The following is a 26,383-nucleotide window of genomic DNA, read 5'->3' as shown; positions in this document are numbered from 1 at the left end:
AAGTGTCCAACTTCGGCTCAGGTCATGATCTCAGTTTGTGTTCGAGCCCCGCATCGGGCTCTGTGCTGTCAGTGCAGAGCCCACTTTGGATCCTCTTTCTCCCTCTTTCTCTGCCCCTCACCCCTTCCCCAGTCATGCACACATGTACACATGCTCTCTCTCAAAAATAAATAAACATTAAAAAAAAAAAAGATGAAATCCTGCCATTTGCAACAATATGGATACATCTATAGGGTATGATGCTAAGTGAAATAAGTCAGTCAGAGAAAGGCAAATATCATATGATCTCACCCATATGTGGAAGTTAACAAAACAAATGAACAAACAAAAAAGGGACAAACAAAAAGACTCTTAAATATAGAGAACAAACTGGTGGTTACAAAAGGAAGGTGGTGAAGGGATGGGTGATACAGAAGATTAAGAATACACTTATTGTGGGGCGCCTGGGTGGCGCAGTCGGTTAGGCGTCCGACTTCAGCCAGGTCACGATCTCGCGGTCCGTGAGTTCGAGCCCCGCGTCAGGCTCTGGGCTGATGGCTCGGAGCCTGGAGCCTGTTTCTGATTCTGTGTCTCCCTCTCTCTCTGCCCCTCCCCCGTTCATGCTCTGTCTCTCTCTGTCCCCAAAAAAAAAAAAAAAAAAAAAAAAAAATGTTGAAAGAATACACTTATTGTGATGAGCACTGAGTAATGTATAGAATTACTGAATCACCATATTGTACACCTGAAATAATAAAACACTATATCATACTGAAAATTTTTTAAATGTTTATTTATTTTTGAGAAGGGGGTGGGGCACAGAGAGAGGGAGACACAGAATCCAAAGTAGGCTCCAGGCTCTGAGCTGTCAGCACAGAGCCCAATGCAGGGCTTGAACCCACAAGCTGCAAGATCATTACCTGGGTCAAAACCATGTTGGACACTTAACCGACTGAGTCACCCAGTCACCCCAAACATACTGAATATTTTTTAAAAATGGGGTACGCAGTCAAAACATATAGGAAAAAATGTGTTATAAATTTGCTATTCAGTTAGTTAATAAAAATACGATGTTGGTTTTCTTCACTTTGGGGGCAAAATAAATTCTGCCAATCACTGCTTTTTGATTGGAGTTTTTTTATTTATTCATATTTAATGTAATTACTGATAAGCAAGGATTTATGTTTTCCATTTCCCTATTTGTTTTCTCTATGTCTCACGTCGATTTTGTTCGTCTATTTTTCCATCACTGCTTTCTTTTGTGTTAAATAGATGTTTTAAGAGTGCCCCTTTATTTATTTATTTTTTATTAAAAAAAGTGTTTATTTATTTGTGAGAGAGAGCAAGCAGGGGAGGGGCAGAGAGAGACACACACACACACACACAGAACCCAAAGCAGGCTCCAGGCTCTGAGCTGTCAGCACAGAGCCCGACGCAGGGCTCAAACTCACAGACTGCAAGATCATGACCTGAGCTAAAGTCTGACACTTAACCAACTGAGCCACCCAGGCGCCCTAAGTGTGCCCCTTTAATTACCTTGTTTATTTCATGCTATTCTCTTAGTGGTTGTATGGATTGCAATTAGTATCTTAATTTAAAACAATCTTGTATGGATTACTACCAACTTAATGGCAATAGTGTACAAAAACTATTCTCCTGTATACCCCCCCCAATTTTTATAGTATTATTGCAATACAAATTACATCTTTATACATCATAAGCCCATAAACAGTTTTATGATCATTGCTTTATATAGCTGTCTTTCAAATCAGGTAAAAGAAAAATGTTACAAACATGTATATTGCCTTTTCTTTTGTAAATTTATTTATTGTTTAATTTACATCCAAGTTAGTTAGCATATGGTGCAACAATGATTTCAGGAGTAGATTCCTTAATGCCCCTTCCCTGTTTAGACCATCCCCCCTCCCACAACCCCTCTAGCAACCCTCTCTTTGTTCTCTACATTTAAGAGTCTTTTATGTTTTGTCCCCTCCCCCCGTTTTTATATTATTTTTGCTTCTCTTCCCTTATGTTCATCTGTTTAGTATCTTAAATTCCTCATATAAGTGAAGTCTTAATGATATTTGTCTTTCTCTAATTTTGCGTAGTGTAATACCCTCTAGTTCCATCCACATAGTTGCAAATGGCAAGATTTCATTCTTTTTGATTGCCGATTAATACTCCATTGTATATATATATATATATATATATATATATATATATATATATATACCACATCTTCTTTATTCATTCATCCATCGATGGACATTTGGGCTATTTCCACACTTTGGCTCTTGTTGATAGTGCTGCTATCAACATGGGGGGTGTTTGTGTCCCTTTCAAACAGCAGACCTGTATCCCTTGGATAAATGCCTAGTAGTACAATTGCTGGGTCATAGGGTAGTTCTATTTTTAGTTTTTTGAGGAACCTCCATACTGTTTTCCAGAGTGGCTGCACCAGTTTGCATTCCTACCAGCAGTGCAAAAGAGATCCTCTTTCTCCACATCCTTGCCAACATCAGTTGTTGCCTGAGTTGTTAATGGTAGCCATTCTGACAGGTGTAAGGTGGTATCACATTGTGGTTTTGATTTGTATCTCCCTGATGATAAGTAATGTTGAGTATTTTTTGTATGTGTTGGGTTGGCCATCTGGATGTCTTCTTTGGAGAAGTGTGTATTCATGTCTTTTGCTCATTTCTTCACTGGATTATTTGTTTTTTGGGTGTTGAGTTTGATAAGTTCTTTATAGATTTTGGATACTAACCCTTCATCTGATATGACATTTGCAAATATCTTCTCCCATTCTGTCGGTTGCCTTTTAGTTTTGCTGATTGTTTCCTTCACTGTGCAGAAGCTTTTTGTTTTGATGAGGTCCCAATAGTTCATTTTTGCTTTTGTTTCCCTTGCCTCTGGAGACGTGTTGAGAAAGAAGTTGCTGAGGCCAAGGTCAGAGGTTTTCGCCTGCTTTCTCCTGGAGGATTTTGATGGCTTCCTGTCTTACATTTAGGTCTTTCATCCATTTTGAGTTTATTTTTGTGTGTGGTGTAAGAAAGTGGTCCAGGTTCATTCTTCTGCATGGCGCTGTCCAGTTTTCCCAGCACCACTTGCTGAAGAGATTGTCTTTATTCCATTGGCTATTCTTTCCTGCTTTCTCAAAGATTAGTTGCCCATATGTTTGTGGGTCCATTTCTGGGTTCTCTATTCTGTTCCACTGATCTGAGTGTCTGTTTTTGTGCCAGTACCATATCGTCTTGATGATTACAGCTTTGTAATACATATTGAAGTCCAGGAGTGTGATACCTCCAGCTTCGGTTTCTTTTTCAAGATGGCTTTGGCAATGACTTCTCTGAGTTTTTATCTGGGAATGTTTTACCCTTTCCTTTATTTTGAAGGACAGTTTTACTGGATATAGAATTATTGGTTGACAGTCTTTCTTTCAGCACTTTGAATATTCCATCCCACTGCCTTCTGTCTTCCATGGTTTCTAACAAAAACTAGCTGTTAATCTTACTAAGAATCATTTGTGATGAGCTGCTTCTCTCTTGCGACTTTCAAGATTCTCTGTCTTTGACTTTCAGAAGATTAGAATGGGTGTCTTTGTGGGTCTCTGGGTTTATCTTGTTGAAGTTTGTGGAACTTTTTAGATGTGTGATGGCTTTCATCAAATTTGCAGAATTTTTGCCCATTATTTCTTCAAATATTTTTCTGCCCCTTCTCTCCTCTTCTGAGGTTCCTATTATGCATATGTTTGTACAGTTGATGTTTCATAGGTCTCTGAGGCTCTATTCATTTTCTTCATTCTTTTTTCTTTCTTTTTGTTGGGTTGATAACTTCAATTGACCTATATTCAAGTTTCCTGAATCTTTCTTCTGCCAGCTTAAGTTTGTTTTTGGGGTCCTCTCATAAATATTGCATTCAGTTACTATACTTTTCGGTTCCAAAACTTCTGTTTTTTTTTTCTTAAAGAATTATCTCTTTATTGGTTGATAGTCTCTATTTGGTAAGACATTGTTCTCAATGTCTTTAGTCATGGTTTTCTGTAATTATTTGAACATCTTTATAATAGTTAATTTAAAGATTTTGTCTAGCAAGTCCAACATCTGGGCTTCCTCTGGAATAGTTTCTACTGAATGACTTTTCTTCCTGTGTATAGACCATACTTTCTGTTTCTTTGTGTGTCACATATTTTTGTTGTTGTTTTTGATAACAAGACATCTTACATAACATATGTCACAGTTGTGGGAATCAGATTCCCTCCCTCCCCACGGGTTAGTTGGTATTGCTCTTTGTGGCTTGTGTTGACACTGCTATTGCCTTTTTTTAAAATAACTTCCTGAACAAAGTATGTTAACTTTATTGTTGTTGTTGTTTTGTTTTGTCATATGTGGCCACTGATATCTCTGCTCAATTAGCTTAGTGTTAAATCAATAACTGGACAAAGACTTCCCTAAATACCTTGAATCGGGATATCTCCTAGGCATTGCAAAAGAGCATTATGTGTGTGGTGTGGCATATTTTCAACTCTCTAGCAGGCAGCTTACGTCTCTACCTTAGTCTTCAGTTCCTGCTCATACAGAGCTTCATGGTCAGATAGAGGTAGTAAATTCAGGCTTTCTCAAGTCCTTCCTGAGCATGGGACCAGTCTTGTACATATGCATGATCTTCTGGAGTCCCAGGATTATATCAGAGCTTTTCAAAAATTCCCTACGGACATCTTATTCCCAAGATTTTCCTTTTAATTGTTTGGTCAGCTTTTTGTTTGTCCCAATTGTTTTTCCAACTCAGGCAGCTGAGATGTTAAATAATTGTCTCTGGTTGTTTTCAACAAATGTCCTGGAGAAAAGGTTGTTCACACTAAGCAAGCTCTGAATTAGATCAAAAAAAGATAAGCCCTGGGAGAGACCTGGACATGTTAAATAATGACAATTCTCTGAGAATAGGGCCTTTTAGAGGGTTCCAAACCCATTCTGCCCACCAGGGGCACTAGATTGCTGGTGTCCACAACTACTGTTATTGTGAGGTTATTTGTTTTTAATCATTTTTATAGACTTGGGGAGAGAAGGATGGGAATGGGTCATGTTTAAACACCACAAATCTTGCTGTTCTTCGATTTTACTATTTTCTGGTATACAGTTTCATTGAGTTATTATAAGCCTTTGGTTAATTGAGTTCTGAAAAGTTGATTTTAGTAATTTTTGCCAGTTTTCTCATTGCTTTTATGAAGGAGATTTTCAGAGAACTTACTCCATAAGTACCACCACAATTGATTTTTGAATACTGTTCTTTAATTTGAAAAATTTGCAAACATTTTATTATTTTTTAATAATTAACTGGTATATTCTTTAAGGTTTTCTACATTGACAATCATGTTATGTGAGATTATTATAGCTTGGTTTCCTCCTTTTTAAGTCTGACACTTTTTTCCCCTATCTTTTTGTGCTGGGCTCACTATCCAGTACAATGTTAAAAATATTGGTGTATTAGTTTGCTCAGTCTGCCGTAACAAAATACCATAGACTAAGTGGCTTAAACAACAGAAATTTATTTTCTTACAGCTCTGGAGGGTAGACGTCCAAGATCAAGATGTCATCAGCAGGTTTGGTTTCTTCGGAGGCCTCTGTTCTTGGGTTTGTAGATGGCTGCCCTATTACTGTGTATTCACATTATCTCTCTGTGTGTGCAAGATCTGGTGTCTCTCCTTTTTTTTATAAGGATACCAGTAATACTGGATTAGGGTCTACTCATGTAGCATCATTTTACCTTAATTAACAATTTAAAGGCTCTATCTTCAAATATACTCATATTTTGAGGTACTGGGGGTTAGGACTTCAACACATGAATTTTGAGGTGACATAATTCAGCCCTTAATAGTTGGCATTCTTGTTTGTGATTTTAAAGGTAATGTATACAATGTTTCATCATCAAGAAAAATATTTACTCCAGAGTTTGGTAGATGCACTATCATGTATAATAAGTTTTACTCCTAGTTCATTAAGAATTCATTTTAGGGTACCTGGGTGGCCCAATCATTAAGCATATGACTCCAGCTCAGGTCATGATCTCACAGTTCGTAAGTTCAAATCAGTGCCACATTGGGTGAGTACGAGCCCCGCTTCAGGTAAAACACAAGACCCGGGTGAGCCCCACTTCTTTCTCTCTCTCTGCCCCTTGTGAGATTTTCTCTCTCTCACTCTCTCTGTGCCCCTCGCTCACTTGTAGCCTCTCTAAAAAAAAAAATAAAAGGAATTTTAAATTCAGTGACCACTTTAATTTTTTAAAAAAATGCCTTCACATGACATTTTTCTTTCATCTGTAAAAGTAGTTAATAACATTTATATAAAGTTTATTTTGAGAGAGAAAGAGAGAGCACAGGAGCAGGGGGAGGGGCAGAGAGAGAAGAGAGAGAGAATCCCAAGCAAGCTCCATGTTATTAGTACATAGCCCAATGTAGGGCTTGATCTCATGAACCGTGAGATCACGACCTGAGCAGAAATCAAGAATTGGACACTTAACCAACTGAGCCACCCAAGTGCCCCAGTACTTTTCTTTTAAAACGATGGTCATCCACAATATCCAGAAAATGCTTTATTTAGATTGTCAATTAAAAATACAAGATATGAAAAATTTTCCTACAGAACTAGTTATTCTCCATAATATGTATATGTGTACACAGATATCTAAGAAATGTTACCTTATTTGTAATCTCATTTAAACACACACATACCAATGCACATATAAGGCTGATGTTACCACAAAAAACAAGAGCTTGGGCAACCTTTTCACATTGCTTCTGTTCCTCCAGGATTTGAGACTTCTTCCAGTGTTCCTTGAAAGGCTCTGGACTTGCCCCAGGCTTTCCCAGGGCCTCCTGGCCAGAGAAATAGAACTGAGATACGACCAGGGCCTGGAAGTTCCACCAATCAGATTGCTTTAAGTCCTCTAAAGTGATTTGGGATAAATGGCCGACACGTCTCCTCCTAACATTTAGAATTTTCCAAGTAGCTGCTAGAGCTCAGAAATTAATGGAATTAAATCTGAACAGGAGGCCACCATTGTTCTAGGGCTTGATAGCAATTACAGAGTCATCTCCTTCAGAGATTTCCTCCAATTATTTTGACTATTCATCAGAATGGGTAAGAGTATGCCACGAAATTATTACAAATACAATTTTCCACACATTTCCATTCACTGATGCAGCAAACAAAGATAAGCGAAAATCCTTGAAAGAATACAGAACATAGTGTCCATTTCCCTACAAAAGAGATATGGTTAGTGTAGGAGCCATTTCAAAGTTTCCCCAACACCACTGGGCCTTGATTTCCCAAAGCACAATTCATCCTTGATAAAGGAATTGGCTGGTTCTGATTCAGGAACTTGGTCCCTAGCTAGGTTTCTGTTTTTACTCTGGATAATAGTGTTGCATCCCATAACATCCTTTGCCTCAGGTCTTTCTGGACAGAGCTACTGAATTTTCTTTCACAACTATAATCCTTTATAAGATTCATATTTGGTGTGAAGCAGAAAAACAAGCAAAATACTGAATGATATAAAGACTTAATTTGTACCACTTTATGTTCTCTTAACCGAACATCCTAAATTTACTTTGAAGGGAAGTAGGTGTATATACAAGTGACTCCCAAGTCTGTGATCTTCAACTGTTTTGTCGCAAAAAGAACTTTAGAAAATATGTACCCCTTACACCTTGACTACTAAAACGGTAAGTTTAATGGTTGCACATAATGTAGTTTCTGGCATATTGTACACGTGTTATATGTGCCTTAGATATATCATTGTCAAAACCTTGGCACTTGGTTCATTATGTTTATGAAAAACAGTCACTCTATAACCTAACTGGCCAGTCCTCATCATCAGAAAAGATCTGACCTCATTTGAATTCAAAACTGAGTTGATAAACACTCCTATTACAAGCTACTCTCTTTCAAGTTCTGAGATTCATAGAAGACAATCAGCAAAGGCAGAGTCTGTGTCTGGGTGAAATATGGTCCTGCCTCCTTCAACATTTCTCTCTCTAGGGTTATGCATTCTGGATTTTTCCCTTTGTTTGGATTGTTCCCCAAAGATTTTTATAGCCTGGGGCAGTACACCAGAGTAAGAACTGGGATGACTGAGATAGCCTTCCTTTCGTAAAGGAGAGGAAATCTGTGTAAGAAGAATTGGTAAAGAAGTCCTCAGGCACCCATTCTCATCTCAGTAGAGATCATTTTAAATTCAGAGTACATGTGAAACAATTTGCAAAATAATTCCATAAAACTGCTGCACCATTTGAAACTAAAGAGTACCTGTTCTAAAAGCATTTCAGGGGCGCCTGGGTGGCGCAGTCGGTTAAGCGTCCGACTTCAGCCAGGTCACGATCTCGCGGTCTGTGAGTTCGAGCCCTGCGTCAGGCTCTGGGCTGATGGCTCGGAGCCTGGAGCCTGTTTCCAATTCTGTGTGTCTCCCTCTCTCTCTGCCCCTTCCCCGTTCATGCTCTGTCTCTCTCTGTCCCAAAAATAAATAAAAAACGTTGAAAAAAAAAATTTAGAAAAAATAAAAATAAAAATAAAAGCATTTCACCTACCTATGCTGAAAGTAGGATTATAAAAATATTTCTAAAAAGATTTCTAAAATTTTCATTTGAGTTATAGAAACCATAACATCTCAGTTCAAAAGAAACAATCCAGGTTTTAAGACTACATTAAATAGAAATGCTCCAGGGCATGAATTTTATGTTTTTCCTCTGAATTAAGATTCAAAAAACAAGGTTAATTCATCTCAGATTATTTATACTTAAATTTTTAATTCTTTTTTAAAGATTTTATTTTCAAGCAATCTCTACACCCAACTTGGGGCACTGACCTTACAACCCTGAGGTCAAGAGTCACATGCTGTATCCACTGAGCCAGCCAGATGCCTCATGAATATTTATGTTTAAATTTACATAGACAGTCACAATAGAGCTGTTTGATACAAGAAATTTCACTTGGAACAGCTAATATAATACATTCTGGATTTGATTAAATGTTGAGTTTAGTTGCCAGTTATGATTTCTCACCATTTGTTTTTAAAAAGTCACAGTTTTTGGGGGCGCCTGGGTGGCGCAGTTGGTTAAGCGTCCGACTTCAGCCAGGTCACGATCTCGCGGTCCGTGAGTTCGAGCCCCGCGTCAGGCTCCGGGCTGATGGCTCGGAGCCTGGAGCCTGTTTCCGATTCTGTGTCTCCCTCTCTCTGCCCCTCCCCCATTCATGCTCTGTCTCTCTCTGTCCCAAAAATAAATAAAAAACGTTGAAAAAAAAAATTAAAAAAAAAAAAAAAAGTCACAGTTTTTGGTCACTAAGAACTGACTCATCACAGTTTTAATAGTAACATTGTCTTGTATTAAAAACTTTATTCCAGGGGCGCCTGGGTGGCGCAGTCGGTTAAGCGTCCGACTTCAGCCAGGTCACGATCTTGCGGTCTGTGAGTTTGAGCCCCGCGTCGGGCTCTGGGCTGATGGCTCGGAGCCTGTTTCTGATTCTGTGTCTCTCTCTCTCTGACCCTCCCCCGCTCATGCTCTGTCTCTCTCTGTCCCAAAAATAAATAAAAAACGTTGAAAAAAAATTTAAAAAAATAAAAAAATAAAAAAAAAAAAAATAAATAAATAAATAAAAACTTTATTCCAGGGTCATAATTATATTTAAAACTGCAAGTGTCTTAGACTCAGAAAGAAAAAGAAAGTGAATAAACTTGAGGATCCAAAAGAAAAATTATGGATTAAAAAATTCACAACTCAGACATGAACTCAACACAATTCTGCCAGATTAACAAATTCCTGTCTTTCTGGTTTGAAATTTATTTTGGCATGATTTCTAAATACAGACCCATTTTCCCCCCACATTTTAAAAAGGACATTAGACTCTGAATAGTGGAAAAAAGGGAGGGTTGAGGCTGTGTCCTTCAGTTTTTTACACTATACAGGAGACTTTTGCTTAGAATTCCAGATTACAATTTAGAATACAAGCTACAAATGCTATTTTCTACAGCAATCCAAAGCAGGCTCTCCAAGTCAAAACCTAAATATACTATTTTAATTAATATATGATGAATTTTACCCCAGAATTTGAAGCAGAAATGTACTGGCTCTTTTAAAATAACAAATAAGTAATTAGGGTTATGGTCATCTACATTACTCCTTTTGAATAGAAATGCTACTATATTCCACTGCTAGCATCCACTTCACACAGTTTTGAGGCCAAGCTGGGAAAAAGCATCACAAAGAGGAAGACAGCAGAGAAAGTTGTTATTCCTTTTCTTTGGAAAAAAAAAAAAAAGTTGAACTACTTACAGAAAGATGTAACACTATCATTAGCTTCATAGTTTTTAAAAACAGTTTTATAGTTTATTGTTCTACGAAAAAATAAATCATAGGTTTTGGTAACTAAAGACCACAGACTAAAATTTTATTTCACAATTTTATTCATTACTCTGAAAGTTCTCATCCCAAATTTGAGACCCTTAAATTTGTCTCCTTCTAGTTCACTCTTGTATACATACTTGTTTAATATTCCATGAATGAATCCGAAGATCATTATTACTGCTGCATTGGAGCACCGTTACTTCAAAGAAGGAATAAAGTTATTTTGTTTCTGTAGAGGGCCTAATCACAAAACACTGAGTATTGTTTGTTTAGCTAAACATTACTTACACTACATACTGATAAATGCTTATTTGCAAAGTTGTTTTAAAAAGCATTTTTGGACACTAAAGAAATATCAATAAGGAAACTGTGTTACCTGAAAATACAATTACAGGTTAAACTTGAGTTTTATTTAAAAAAAATTTTTTTTTCAACGTTTTTTATTTATTTTTGGGACAGAGAGAGACAGAGCATGAACGGGGGAGGGGCAGAGAGAGAGAGGGAGACACAGAATCAGAAACAGGCTCCAGGCTCCGAGCCATCAGCCCAGAGCCTGACGCGGGGCTCGAACTCACGGAACGCGAGATCGTGACCTGGCTGAAGTCGGACGCTTAACCGACTGCGCCACCCAGGCGCCCCTAAACTTGAGTTTTAAAATGCTGACAATATAAGCCCGAGAATATACTTATCATTAAAAATCACTTCCTTTAAAGTACACTTACAATAATTTCAACAATCTATTCCACTTTCCTAAAAAAACCAAGAGTAAATTGTTGATCTGCTCCCCTGCCATATTGTTTTCTACATCACAAACTGAAAACATCAACGTGTTGCAACCACAGCAGAGGGATGTAAACATGTACATTTAAAAAAAAAATTTCTTTTAATGTTTATTTTTGAAAGACAGACAGACTGCAAGCGGGGGAGGGGCAGAGAGAGAGAGAGAGAGAGAGAGAGAGAGAGAGAGAGAGAAGCTGAAGCAGGCTCCAGGTACTGAGCCGTCAGCCTTGAGCCCCAAGTGGAGCTTGAACCCCAGATCTCTGAAAAGGATAAGTTGGATGCTTAACCAACTGAGTCACCCAGGCGCCCCAAGCATGTGCATTTCTAATTTGCAGGTGCGGTAATCCCAAATTTAAGGGTCAAAGTACTCCCAAGAAGTTACTGCAATTGGTATGACAAAGGCTTGCATTAACTCCAGATAAGATTTGGGGCTAATTTAACTAATGTAACTGATGTGACTGGACTCATAAGAAAAGAGTACTACATGGGTCATAGTAATTACCCAAAAGTTGCTCTTACCGTTCAACTATGTGCTATGGGAACTACAAAGATAGTCACTACCGTAACGAAACTCAAAACGAAGGAGAGAAAGTAAGCAAAACTTTGTACAACCATAATAAAGGTTCCCATAATACAAAAAAATTACAATGGAGAACAGGACAGGCAGGATTTGAGAAGAAAGGGGAATTTCTGTGGGCAGAGCAGTCACAGAGAATCAAGAACAGGGGGAAGTGAGTTTGTCAGGATAAATTAAAAAAGGACCAAATATGGGCGCCTGGCTGGCTCTGTCGGAGAGCAAGCGACGCTTAGCTAAGAGTAGAGGAGTTCGAGCCCCACCTTGGGTGTGGAGATTACATAAAAAACAAACACACAAACAAACAAACCCCACAAAGACTTTAAAGATTGGAAAGTTAAAGATGGCATGCCACACCGCCAAAAACGAAAAACCTCCCGCCCGAATCACCTGCCGCAGAGCCACAATCTGACCAACAGAGCCCGGAGGCATGAGGTTGGTCAACCCTATTTGATTTTACAGCCCAGGTCATGTTTCTTCCAGAACAAAAGCATTCCCGGTGGAGACAAAGCGATTTCCCTCAGGTCACCACGACCTCATCCTCTCCCCGGTCGGTGGCCTGCACACCTGCCCGAACCTCCGCCACTGGCCCGAATCTCCCGCTCCCGGGTCCGAGACCTCCCAGCCCACCGCCTCCCTCCCTCGAGACCCAGGTCTGCGCAACTCCCCCCACCCCCACCGCCCCAGGCTCCCTCCCACCCGCCAGGGCAGCTGGGGCACCGCAGGCTCCGCGCTGAGCGCCGCCGCCGGCCGTTACCCAACTAACCGTTATGCGCGGCTTGTGGCGCCGAGCGTGTGCGTGACGCGGCGGCGCGGGGCGGAGCTCCTCTGGGCCGCACGCGGCTCCCACTCCCACGCAGCGGGAGCGCTCCACGCGGAGTGTGGCGGGTGGGCGCCGCTCCCTTTTACGCTGCCCCTGCGGGAGCTTGCGCGCGGGGGCGGAGCTGGCTCTTCTGGCCACCGCCCCCTGCCCCCCAGCGCGCCTACACCTGTCCGGCCCCCACGCGGCCGCGACCGCGGAACCCCCATCCGGCCACAAGTCCCCCGCATCCTCGCGGTGACTTACACGCGTGCGGGACGCCGGCGCCGGCCTCCCCCTCAGTCTCTGGCAGACAAAAGGGAAAAGCCGCGAAGGACGGATGGGGCGTACCCCCGGGGTCTCAGGTGTGGGGGGCGACGGGCGGGGTCGCGGGGGAGGCGGGAAGTTGCTGGAAGAGGAGGGGCTGGGCGGGGTGTGAATGGATGCGGGTGCACCTCGGCCCCGGGAAGAGGCCGAGGGGCGGGCGGTGCGAGCGCGGGCTGTGGCCTCCGCAGAGTTGGGTGAACTCGGGGGAAGTCACTCAAACCGTCAGAGCGCTTTAAATGAGTTTTGTGAGGGAAATTAGGGAACTTGCGTGTGGCATTTGGTGGATGGTGGCGGTTAAACGCAGAAGTCGGGAAAGAGGAGCGGGTCAGAGGGTGGCGGCCCCCGTCTCTAGGGGGAAGGTGCTATGCCGGAAACGGGGAGACCAGCGAATCTGGGAGGCCAAATTTGTTTGGACCCCGCATGTTCGAGACAGGATTTAATTAGAGCTAGCAGTTTTGAGGGACCGATTCTGTGCTAGGCACGTCACTTGAATTCTCATGACCCTGTGATGTGGCTACTACATTTTGCAAGTAAAGAACCCGAGGCTCGGAGAGATTAAGCATTTTACACAGGTCACAGAGCTAGCAGCAGCCAGCCTTTGAAGTCAGACTCCAGAGCCTGATTGTGTCCTAAGAGCCATTGGAGGTTCTTGAGCAAGTCCAGAGACCAGAGTGTGTCAAAGTGATTACATCACGTTGACTTTTAAGAAATACCAAAAAAGTATAGATCAAGGCCTCTGCCTTCCAAGAAATTAGTTTCTTTGAGGAGGCTGAGGTTCGAAAGAGCCAACATTTGTTGAGCATTTGCTGCATTCTGGGATCTTGTCCAACCACTCCACCCCCATCCCCTACCACACACATTTAAATCCCTAACAACCCTAGGAGTAGGCCACTGGTGCTTTAGGGGCTGTTAGGGTGGCGGCAGCATTCAGGGTTGGTTGTAGACCGTTAAGTTGGGGAGAGAGTGGGACACTCTGGTTCAGAAGTGAATTTATAAAATGGCAGTGGGAAGAGATGGGATAGGGTGATTCCCAGGAAACTTCTCAAAGAAGTCTTGTAAAGGAGCAGTGTAGTGGGCTCAGAATATGGACTCAGGAGCCAGACTGCTGAGTTTCAAAAACCAAAGGACCTAATTAGGGTTGTTACGGGATTAAAACTAGTGTTTGTGAAGCATTGGGATAGAGCCTAGCATAGAGCAAGTGCTGAATAAGCATTTGTTAAAAACAGAGAAAAAGAAATTAAGAGAACAATTCCATTTACAATGGCATCCAAAAGATTAAAATACCTAGGGCTATATTTAAAGCGTTTGCAAAGCATTTAGGCAACAGTACAATATGAAGAAACAGCACCCCCAAACTGCCCTTATTTTAGACACCAGCTGTAAGTTCAAGGGTCCCCAGGGCCACCCTCAATTCAAACGATCTGGCCACAAATTGGGGAGTTCCCACAACTACCCTCAGGGTCACTGATTTGCTAGCAAGACTCAGAACTCACTAGAAATTATTATACTCAAGGTTATGTTTTTCGCAGGTAAAGGATAAATTGGAATCAGGCAAGGGAAGAGTAGCATAGGGAGAATCTGGGACTTGATATTCTAGTCCTCTCTCCCAGCTATGATGTGTGACAATGTTCAAACAGTTTTGCCAGCCAGAGAAAGTCACTCAAGACCTGGTATTGAGCATTTTATTGAGGCTTCATTACTTGACATGAATCGTCACGTAGATGATTGAACTCAAATCTCCAGCCCCCACTTCCCCCAACCACAGAGGTTGGGCTGTTATCATGTGACACAAAGCCCTACTTCTCCAAATCACATGGTTCTTTCTGGCTTGCCAGCCCCCACCCTGAGTTGTTTCATTAGCATAAACCATTGGGGTTGATCTGTGGGACATACCCTGAATTACAAAGACACTCCTCTACACTTGGGAAGTTGCAAGGGTTAAAGAAGTCACCTCTCAGGAGCTTGGACAAAGGCCAGACCTCTTTTTAGATGAGGCCAAATTCCTTACTACATAAAGTTGATAGACCAATACATTGAAAACACAAAATGCTGCTGATTTAAATAAATGGAAAGACATCCATGTTCCTGAATAGAAAGAACTAATATTGTTAAGATTGTTAGGTCTTTCTTTGCAATACTACTCAGTATGATCTATAGATTAAATGCAATCCGTATTAAACTTCCACAGCCCCTTTTGCAAAAGTGGAAGAGATCTCCAAATTCATATGCAATTTCAATTCCATATGAAATTGCACGGGACCCCAAATAGTCATAAAAATATTGAAAAAGAACAAAGTTGGAGGACTCACACTTCCTTCTTATAAAATTTATTACAAAGCTACAGTGATCAACAGAGTGGTACTGTCATAAGGACAAATATAGAGACAAACAATGGAATTGAGAGTCCAGAAATTGCCTCATAAATATATAACCAATTGATTTTTTTTATGGCTAGATACATATTTGAAAATATGTTTTAGGCTTACAAAAAGTCCCAAATATTAGGTACTATTTCTTTTCATTTTTAGAAATCTAGTTTTTTATTTTTTCTAATATAATTTATTGTCAAGTTAGCTAACATACAGTGTATACAGTGTGCTCCTGGCTTTGGGAGTAGATTCCCATGATTTATCGCTTACATCACCTAGTGCTCATCCCAGCAAGTGCCTCCTCAATGCCCATCACCCATTTTCCCCTCTCCCCCACTCCCCCCAAATCAACCCTTAGTTTGTTCTCCGTATTTAAGAGTCTCTTATGGTTTGCCTATTTTTTTCCCCTTCCTTTCCCCCATGGCTTTCTGTTAAGTTTCTCAAATTCCACATATAAGTGAAAACATCTGTCTTTCTCTGAGTTATTTCATTTAGCATAATACCCTCCAGCTCCACCAACATTGTTGCAAATGGCAAGATTTCATTCTTTCTCATTGCCAAGTAGTATTCTGCATATAAGCTACATCTTCTTTATCCATTCATTAGTTGATGGATATTTGGGCTCTTTCCATAATTTGGCTATTGTTGATAGCACCCAATGTTATAAACATTGGGGTACATGTGCCCCTATGAATCAGCATTCCTGTATCCTTTGGACAAATTCCTAGTAGTACTATTGCTGGGTCATAGGGTAGTTCTATTTTTAGTTTTTTGAGGAACCTCCATACTGTTTTCCAGAGTGGCTGCACCAGCTTGCATTCCCACCAACAATGCAAAAGAGATCCTCTTTCACCACATCCTTGCCAACATCTGTTGTTCCTGAGTTGTTAATGGTAGCCATTCTGACAGGTGTAAGGTGGTATCTCATTGTGGTTTTGATTTGTATTTCCCTGATGATGAGTGATGTTGAGCATTTTTTCATGTGTCAGTTGGCCATCTGGATGTCTTCTTTAGACATCTGTGTCTGTTCATGTCTTTTGCCCATTTCTTCACTGGATTATTTGTTTTTTGGGTGTTGAGTTTGATAAGTTCTTTATAGATTTTGGATACTAACCCTTCATCTGATATGACATTTGCAAATATCTTCTCCCATTCTGTCCATTGCCTTTTAGTTTTGCTGATTGTTTCCTTCACTGTGCAGAAGCTTTTTATCTTGATGAGGTCCCAACAGTTCATTTTTGCTTTTAATTCCCTTGCTTTTGGAGACGTGTCAAGCAAGAAATTACTGCGGCTGAGGTCAAGGAGGTTGTTGCTTGTTTCATCCTCTAGGGTTTTGATGGTTTCCTGTCTCACATTTAGGTCTTTCATACATTTTGAGTTTATTATTTTTTGTATAAAGTAGGAAAGTGGTCCAGGTTCATTTTTCTGCATGGTGCTGTCCAGTTCTCCCAGCACCATTTGCTAAAGACAGTCCTGGATCTTCTATTGGATACTCTTTCCTGCTTTGTCAAAGACTATTTGGCCTTACATTTGTGGGTCCAGTTCTGAGTTCTCTATTCTATTCCATTGGTCTATGTGTCTGTTTTTTGTGCCAATAATATACTGTCCTGATGATTACAGCTTTGTAGTAGAGGCTAAAGTCTGGGATTGTGATGCTTGCTGCTTTGGTTTTCTTTTCAATATTACTTTGCCTCTTCAGGGTCTTTTCTGGTTCCATACAAATTTTAGGATTGTTTCTTCTAACTTTGAGAAGAATGCCAGTGCAATTTGGATTGGGATTGCATTGAATGTGTAGATTGCTTTGGGTAGTATTGACATTTTAACAATATTTGTTCTTCCAACCATGAGCATGGAATGTTTTTCCATTTCTTTGTATCTTCTTCAATTTCCTTCATAAGTTTTCTATAGTTTTCAGCATACAGATCTTTTACATCTTTGGTTAGGTTTATTCCTAGGTATTTTATGGTTCTTGTTACAATTGTAAATGGGACCAATTTCTTTGGCAAATTGGGAAAATGGGATTTCTCTTTCTGCTGCTTCATTATTGGTGTATAGGAATCGATTTCTGTACATTGATTTTGTATCCTACAACTTTGTTGAATTCATGTATCAGTTCTAGCAGCTTTTTGGGGGAGTCTTTCGGGTTTTCCATGTAGAGTATCATGTCATGTGTGAAAAGTGAAAATTTGACTTCTTTGCCAATTTGGATACCTTTGATTTCATTTTGTTGTCTGATTGCTGAGATTAGGACTTCCAACACTATGTTAAACAACAGTGGTGAGAGTGGATATCCCTATCATGTTCCTGGGAAAGCTTTCAGTTTTTCCCCATTGAGGATGATGTTAGCTGTGAGCCTTTCATATATGGCTTTTATCATGTTAAGGTATGTCCCTCCTATCCCGACTTAATTGAGGGTTTTTATTAAGAAAGGATGCTGTCTTTTGTCAAATGCTTTTTCTGCATCCATTGACAGGATCAGATGGTTCTTATAGTTTCTTCTATCAGTGTGATGTATCACATTGATTGATTTGCAAATATTGAACCAGCTCTGTAGCCCAGGAATGAATCCCACTTGATCATGGTGAATAATTCTTTAATATACTGTTGAATTTGATTTGCTGGTATCTTGTTGAGAATTTTTGCATCCATGTTCATCAGGATATTGACCTGTAATTCTCCTTTTTAGGGGGTCTTTGTCTGGTTTGATAATCAAAGTAATGCTGGCTAATAGAATGAGTCCAGAAGTTTTCCTTCCATTTCTATTTTTTGGAACAGCTTGAGAAGGATGAGTATTAACTCTGCTTTAAATGTCTGGTAGAATTCTCCTGGGAAGCCATCTGGCCCAGGACTCTTATTTGTTGGGAGATTTTTGATAACTGATTCAATTTCTTTGTTGGTTATGGGTCTGTTCAAATTTTCTATCTTCCTGTTTGAATTTTGGTAGTGTGTGGGTGTCTAGGAATTTGTCCATTTCTTCCAGGTTGTCCAGTTTGTTGACATATAATTTTTCATAGTATTCTCTAATCATTATTTGTATTTCTGTGGCGTTGGTTGTGATCTCTTTCATCCATGATTTTATCTATTTGGGTTTTCTCTCTTTTCTTTTTCAGAAGTTTGGATAGGGGTTTATCAATTTTGTTTATGCTTTCAAAAACCAGCTCTTAGATTCATTGATCTGTTCTGTTTTTGTTTTTGTTTTTGTTTTTTTTTTTTTGGATTCTATATTGTTTATTTCTGCTCTAATCTTTATTATTTCTCTTCTGCTGGCTTTGGGGTTTCCTTGCTGCTCTGCTTTTAGTTCCTTTAGGTGTGAGGTTAGGTTTTTTATTTGGGATTTTTCTTGTTTCTTGAGATAGGCCTGGATTACAGTGTATTTTCCTCTTAAGACTGCATTTGCTGCATCCCAAAGGGTTGGACTGTTGTGTTTTCATTTTCATTTGCTTCCATATGTTTTTTAATTTCTTCTTTAATTGACTTGTTGACCCATTCATCCTTTAGTAGGATATTCTTTAACCTTCATGCACTTGGAGGCTTTTCAAATTTTTTCTTGTGGTTGATTTCAAGTTTTATAGTGTTGTGATCTGAAAATATGCATGGTATGATCTCAATTTTTTTGTATTTATTGAGGGCTGTTTTGTGACCCAGTATGTGATATGTCTTGGAGAATGTTCCGTGTGCACTCGAGAAGACTGAGTGTTGTGCTGCTTTTGGATGAAAAGCTTTGAATATATCTGTCAAGTTCATCTGGTCCAGTGTATCATTTAGGGCCATTGTTCATTTATTGGTTTTCTGCCTAGATGATCTGTCCATTGTTGTAAGTGGAGTATTAAAGTCACTTGCAATTACCATATTCTTATCAATAAGATTGCTTATGTTGATCATTAATTGATTTATATAATTGGGTGCCATCAAGTTGGGGGCATAAACATTTACAATTGTTAGCTCTTCTTGATAGACCCGTAATTATGATATAATGCCCTTCTTCATCTCTTGTTACAGTCTTTAGTTAAAAATCTAGTTTATCTTGGGGCGCCTGGGTGGCACAGTCGGTTAAGCGTCCAACTTCAGCCAGGTCACGATCTCGCGGTCTGTGAGTTCGAGCCCCGCGTCAGGCTCTGGGCTGATGGCTCGGAGCCTGGAGCCTGTTTCAGATTCTGTGTCTCCCTCTCTCTGACCCTCCCCTGTTTATGCTTTGTCTCTCTCTGTCTCAAAAATAAATAAAAAACGTTGAAAAAAAAAATCTAGTTTATCTGATATAAGTATGACTACTCCAGCTTTCTTTTGACTTTCAGTAGCATGATAGATGGTTTTCCATTCCCTCACTTTCAATCTGAAAGTGCCCTCAGGTCTAAAATGAGTCTCATGCAGACAGTATATAGATGGATCTTGTTTTTTTTAATACATTCTGATACCGTATGTCTTTTGATTGGGGCATTTAGTCCATTTACATTCAGAGTTATTATTGGAAGATATCAATCTAATTAGTGTCATTGTGTTATCTGTAGGTTTCATGCTTATTATAACCAGTTGATTTTTGAAAAAGGTGCCAAGACCATTCAATGGGAAAAGAAAAGTCTCTTCAACAAGTCATGCTGGGACAACTGGATATCCGTATGTAAAAGAATGAAGTTGCACCCCTACTTCACACCATATACAAAAATCAACTCAATGTGGATTATCCAACAGCCTGAAAGTAAGGACTAAACTATAAAATTCTTAAGAAAACAGGGATAAAACTTAATGACTTTGGATTTGGCAATGGATTCTTAGATACAACACCAAAAGAAAAGCAACAAAAGAAAAATATATAAATTGGATTTCATCAAAGTTAAGAGCTTTTGTGCATCAAAGGATAATTATCAAGAAAATGAGGGATGCCTGGGTGGCTCAGTCGGTTAAGCATCTGATTTCAGCTCAGGTCATGATTTCGTGGTTCATGAGTTTGAGCCCCACATCAGACTTCACATTATCAGCACAGAGCCTGCTTCCCCCTGTTCTCTCTTTCCCCCTCTCTGTCCCCCTCTCTCTCTGCCCATCCCCCCACTCCTCTCTCTCTCTCTCTCTCAAAAATTAATAAATAAACTTTTTTTCCTGTCTAAAAAAGAAAGTGAAAGGGGTACTGTCTGGCTCAGTTGGTGGAGCAGGTGACTCTTGATCTCCAGGTTGTGAGTTTGAGCCCCATGTTGGGTGTAGAGATTACTTAAAAATAACAAAATCTTTGTTTTAAAAGAATGTGAAAAATTTTTTAAATGTTTATTTATTTTTGAGGGGGGTGGAGGATCAGAGAGAGGGAGACAGAGAATCCCAAGCAGGCCCCACACTGTTAGCACATAGTCTGATGTAGAGCTTGAATACATGAATGGTGAGATCATGACCTCGGTAGAAATCAAGAGTCAGATGTTGAACCGACTGAGCCACCTAGGTACTCCCAAAATAATAAAGTCTTTTTAAAAAAGTGAAAAAACCTACAGAATGGAAGAAAATATTTGCAAATTAGGGTCTAATATCCAGAATACATAAAGAACTCTTACAACTCAATAGCAAAAACACTTCTTTTCCAAAGAAGACGTGTAAATGGCCAACAAATACATGACAAGATACTTAACATTGTTAGTGAATAAAGAAATGCAAATCAAACTATAAGATGCCATTTCACATCCACTAGGATGGCTAAAATAATAATTTTTTTTAAAAAGAAAACAAGTAGTAGCAAGAATGCAGAGAAATTTGAAAGCTTGTACATTGCTGGTGGGGGTATAAAATGATATTAGCCACTACGGAAAACAATTCGATGATTCCTCAAAAAGTTAGAGAATTACCATATGATGCCCTCCCCTTGCCAATTCTACTTCTAAGTATATATCCAAAGAATTAAAAGCAAGTATTCAAACAAATACTTGTACAGGAATGTTCATAGCAGCATTATTCATAATAATGAAAGGTTGGAAAAAATGAATTGCCCATCATTGAATACCATCACTGAATAAATGTGGTATAGCCATACATGTGGACTACTATTCAGTCATAAAAAAGAATTGGGTACTGATACATGGATCGGCCTTAAACATATTATAAGTGAAAGTAGCCAGGCACAAAAGGTCACAAGTTATATGATTCTATTTTATGAAATATCCAGAATAGGTAAATCTGTAGAGACAAAAAGAGATTTAGTGACTGCCAGGGCCTGAGGGGTAGGGGAAAGTGAATGAATGCTTAATGGGTATAGAGTTTTCTTTGGAGGAATGAAAATTATTTAGAACTGAATAGAGGTGCTGTTTGTGCAACATTGTGAATGTATTAAATACCATTGAAATGTATACTTTAAAATGTTTAACTTTATGTTATATGAATTTACCTCAATAAATAAACCAAATAAATAAGGAGAAACAGATTTTCCATGAATTTAATAAAGTTTAGCATATGTGTTCATAGGATCATATCTAATTTTATGATTGTAACTTTATTTTTTTCTTCTTAAAGAAGGACTGCGTGGTAATCAGAATAAGCACCCCCTTCAAGATGTTCATGTCCTAATCCATGGAACCTGTGAATACATTATAGTACATGATAAAAGGGAATTAGAGTTGCAGATGGAATTAAATTTGCTGGTCAACTGACCTTAAAATGGAGATTATCCTGGATTGTCTGGGGCCAATATAATCAAAAGCATTCTTAAAAGTGGAAGAGGGAGGCAGAGAGGTCAGAATGATGCAATGTGAGAAGGATTTGACTTGCTATTGCTAGCTTTGAAGTTGGAGGAAAGGGTATATCAGCCAAAGAATGCAGGTGGCCTCTGGAAGCTGGGAAATACAAGGAAACAGATTCCCGCCTAGAACATCCAGAAGGGAACAAGACCCCCGACACCTTGATTTTACCCCAGCGAGGCCTATGTTGGACTTCTGGTCTGCAGAACTGTAAGACAAAAAATTTATGTTGCTTTAAGCCACTGTGTTGTGGCAATTTGTTACAGGAAGGTAGAAAACTAATACTGCTAGCATAAATGTGGAACTTCACACCTCACAAAGGTTGTTCCCACTAACAGGGAATTTTGTCATGAAGAGCACAGGCTTTGGAGTTGGAAGGGCAGGTCCTATAACTGATTAGTTATGTTACTGTGGGCAATTCACTGAAATCTTCCAGACCTCTGTTTCCTCACCAGGTACACCAGAGATAACACAAGCCCTATTTGTTTTGAGAATCAAAACAGAAAACTTGGCAAGTGCTCTGAGAGTGCTTATGTATCATATTATAAGTTGTCAGTGAATGGAGCTTAAGAGGAAAAGGTCAAAAGTACCTCTAAGCTGATTAACTGGAAAAACAAATAGGGAAGGTGGAAAGAGGGACCAGTTTGAGCGAGCTGGAGAAAGTGGTAAAATAAAGCGGGTACAATGCTTACTGTTTTGCTAGATTTTATCCTGGCTTTAAGCAGTACAAAATAGGAATTTTAGAGTTGACAGTGATGAGGGAGCATGGGACAAGTTGAGGGCAAAATACAGGCTGGCACCCCACCCCTCACAGGTGGGGTATGTGTGATATTCCTCAGACACTACTGGCTACCCAAGAACAAAGGAAAGGGGTTTAAGTGCTTGCCATGGTAATGTGGGAAACTAAGGCAAATGAAAAATTAAAGTCCCTTACTGCCTCCAGCCCACTGACAAGTCCTGGAAACCAGCAGAGTGACGTCCCTCTAGGAGCTCAGCTGTGTTGATGATGACACGTTGCTACGGGCAAAAGAGAACCTTAGCTTGACATTGTCCCAACCTCGAGGACCCTGTATGTCTACTTCCTTTATCTCAACTGCCCCAAGACATATGCTGGCAATCATACTCCAAGGTGATGGCCCCCCCAGTATACATCTGAAGTGTCTCATGATTGAGGTTTTATTAAACTGTAATAAGTGGCATCTCCCTAGCAACTGCTAGCGCTTCAAGGTCCTGGAAACCTTGCTTCCAAAATACCTTAGCAACTTACTCTTACACCTGACCCACTCCCAACCTGAGGGTATGTAAGGACTTACCTGTCATAACTGAACCCCAGTGCAGCTCTTCCTGCCTGTGGGTCCTGTCCCCATGATTTAATAAAATCACCTTTTTGCACCAAAGATGTCTTCAAGAATTCTTTCTTGGCTGTTGACTCCAGACCACCCCACCATCACTCCACAACTTCATCAACGGGAACTTGGAAAGCATGTAGCCAAACCTACACGTTTGTAGGTGTAGAAGGTGAAACCCAGAGAAGCCAAAGACTTTCCTAAGGCCACCCAGCTTATGAAGGGTTTGACGGGGTAAATAAACAGCTCTGGGCTTCACCATGAGAAGCATAATCTTTAAGATAAAAAAAGTACTGTTTCATAGAAATCCTCACTGCAAACCAGACAGGATATAGTGCCCTCTAGTGGCTTTTCATTTTATCTTACAAATCTCCATTACTGCACTTTTCTTTTTTATACTTTAAGAATAATTGGAGATGGTGCAAGGTAATCTGCCTTAAATAAGTATTTGCAAACTCAGGACGATTTCAAGAAAGTTTCAATTGCAGAAATTAAGGACAAGGATGAGAAACACCACTAAAGAAAAGGGGGGGAGCAGATCTTATAAATGCAAAATTGGAAATTTATTGCTTTTGCTGAATATATTCCTCAAATATTTTATCTGGAAAATAGGAAAACTAAGTTTCTGTTGTGTTTTCACTGGTAAGTTCAGCTGCCTCACTTCCATTCCCTCCCATATTGTTTCAACCCCTCTCTTAGGTAAGAAACAGGTATGTGCTCTTAACCCTATCACCAATAATAACACATAAAAAAGTTTTTGTTTTATTGAACTATAATCCTCAGATAAATTCGTATATGAACATTACAAAATTCCATATTCCATAAAATACCAAAAAAAATCATTTTACAGTGTACATTTAAGTGGGTTTTATATGTTCACCATGTTGAACAGCAATCACCACCAATTGCAGAATGTTTCCATCTCCCCCAAAAGAACCCCTGTGCTGTTAGCAGTTAGTCTCAATTTTGCCCTCACTTCTCCCATCCCTTGGCATCAACTAATGTACTTTCTGTCTCCATGGATTTTCCTATTCTGTATATTTCATATAAATGGAATAATACAATTATGTGAACCTACGTGGCTTCCTTCTGTAATGTGGTATTTTTCAAAGTTCACCCATGTTATAGCATGCATCAGCACTTACTCCTTTTTATGGCTGAATAACTTTCCATTGTAAGGATATATCATATTTTACTTATCTGCCCGTCAGATGGTGGACCTTTGGGTGGTTTCCACTTTTTGGCTATTATGAATAATGCTGCTAATTCTGTGCTTAATTTTCTGAGGAACTGCCAAACTGTTTTCCACAGCAGCTGCTCCATTTTACATTCCCACCAACAGAAGATTCTAATTTTTCCACATATCCTCCAACACTTGTTATTTTGCATTTATTATTATTATTACCATCCTAATGGATATATAGTGGTAACTTATGTGGCTTGTTTGTTTTTAGTTTTGGAATCGTTTTTTTTTTTTTTCCCTTACTTTAAATTTTGACTCATACTTGTGGTAAAATATACAAAACAAAATTTACCTTCTCAACCATTTTTAACTGTACAGTTTATTAGTGTTAAGTATATTCATATTGTTGTGCAACCAATTTCCAAAACTCTTTCCACCTTGCAAAGCTGAAACTCTGTATTAAACAACTCCCCATTTTTGCCTCCCCCAGTCCCTGGCAATCACCATTCTACCTTCTGTCTCTATGAATTTGATGACTCTAGTTAATCTCATATAAATGGAATCTTTATTGATTTATCTTTTTGTGACTGGCTTATTTCACTCCACATAATGTCCTCAAAGTTAATCCATGTTGTAGCTATGTGTCAGAATTTCCTTCCTTTTTAAGGCTGGATAATATTCCATTACGTATGAGTACACCACATTTTATTTATCCATTAACCTGTTAATGAACCCTTGAGTTGTTTTGTGACTAACGCTGCTATGAACATGGATGCACAAGAATTGCTTCAAGACTCTGCCTTTAAAAATTTTGTTTAATTTTTTTTTTGAGAGAGAGAGAGAGGCAGGCAGAGATAAAGGGAGGCAGGCTCCAGGCTCTGAGCTGTCAGCACAGAGCCTGACGTGGGGCTCAAACCCATGGACCACAAGAACATGACCTGAGCCAAAGTCAGATGTTTAACTGACTGAACCACCCAGGCACCCTGAGACTCTGCTTTTCATTCTTTTGGTGTATGCCTGAAAGTGGAGTAGCTGGATTATATGTAAATGTATTTTTAATTTGTTAAAAACTGCAATACTGTTTTCCATTGCAGCTGTACCATTTTACATTCCCAAAACTTTGGTGCACAAGAGTTCCAGGTTTTCCACATCATCACCAACACTTGTTATTTTCTGATGGTGTGCGTGTTTTTTAAATAATAGCCATCCTAATTGGTATAAGGTGGTATCTCATTGTGGTTTTGATTTGTATTTCCCTAATGACTAATGATGTTGAACATTTTTTCATGTGGTTTTTGGCTATTTGTGTATCTTGGGAGAAATGTATTTCAAATCCTTTGCCCATTTTTAAAAATTAGATTATTTGTCTCATTATTGAGTTCTATGAGTTCTTTATATATTTTGGATACAAATCCCTTATCAGATCTGTGATTTGCAAAAAGATTTATTTTTAAACTGTACTCTATTGAGGTATAATTTACATAGAATAAAAGATCTTAATTGCACAGCTAATGAATTTTGATAAATTTATATATCCCTGTGACTTTCATCCAGATCAAGTTAAAGAACATTTTCATCACCTCAGAAAATCCCCTTGGGACCTTTTCAAACTATCTCTCAATCCTCTTTGCCCAAAGCAATGACTATTTTTATTTCTGTCAACATAAATTAGTTTTCTATGTTCTTGAAATTCATAAAAACAAAGTCATATAATATGTACAACTCATGTCTGACTTGTTTTGTTGAACATTATATTTGTGAGATTCACCTGTGTTACTGCATGCATTCAGTTGGTTCTTTTTTGTTGCTGAGTTTCAAATTTCTATGAACTCCAATTTATTCACTGCTGGGTTTTTGTTTGTTTGTTTTTATGGTTAGCGCTTTTTGTGTCCTGTCTAAAAAATGTGTTCCAACCTCTCATTCCTCCACTCC

General features: G+C 39.3%; 2 protein-coding genes across 2 annotated transcripts in view; one reads left to right on the top strand and one right to left on the bottom strand.

The window, feature by feature from the left end:
• The window catches only part of LOC131504169 (monocarboxylate transporter 1-like), a 30,650-nt gene extending 18,056 nt beyond the window's left edge, over positions 1 to 12,594 (bottom strand). Inside the window, exon 1 of the mRNA XM_058716177.1 lies at positions 12,490 to 12,594. The gene's annotated coding sequence lies outside the window, so the exon portion shown is untranslated. The remainder of the gene's footprint in view (positions 1 to 12,489) is intronic.
• The window catches only part of LOC131490860 (uncharacterized), a 58,082-nt gene continuing 43,852 nt past the window's right edge, over positions 12,154 to 26,383 (top strand). The window contains exons 1-3 of the mRNA XM_058693304.1: positions 12,154 to 12,158; positions 12,207 to 12,887; positions 19,724 to 19,911. Coding sequence (XP_058549287.1) covers positions 12,154 to 12,158; positions 12,207 to 12,887; positions 19,724 to 19,911 — 874 coding nt within the window. The remainder of the gene's footprint in view (positions 12,159 to 12,206; positions 12,888 to 19,723; positions 19,912 to 26,383) is intronic.

This window comes from Neofelis nebulosa, chromosome 2 (genome assembly GCF_028018385.1).
Source record: "Neofelis nebulosa isolate mNeoNeb1 chromosome 2, mNeoNeb1.pri, whole genome shotgun sequence".
NCBI lineage: Eukaryota > Metazoa > Chordata > Mammalia > Carnivora > Felidae > Neofelis > Neofelis nebulosa.
Note: the sequence above shows the minus strand (reverse complement) of the source record. Positions and strands in the feature narration are given on the sequence as shown.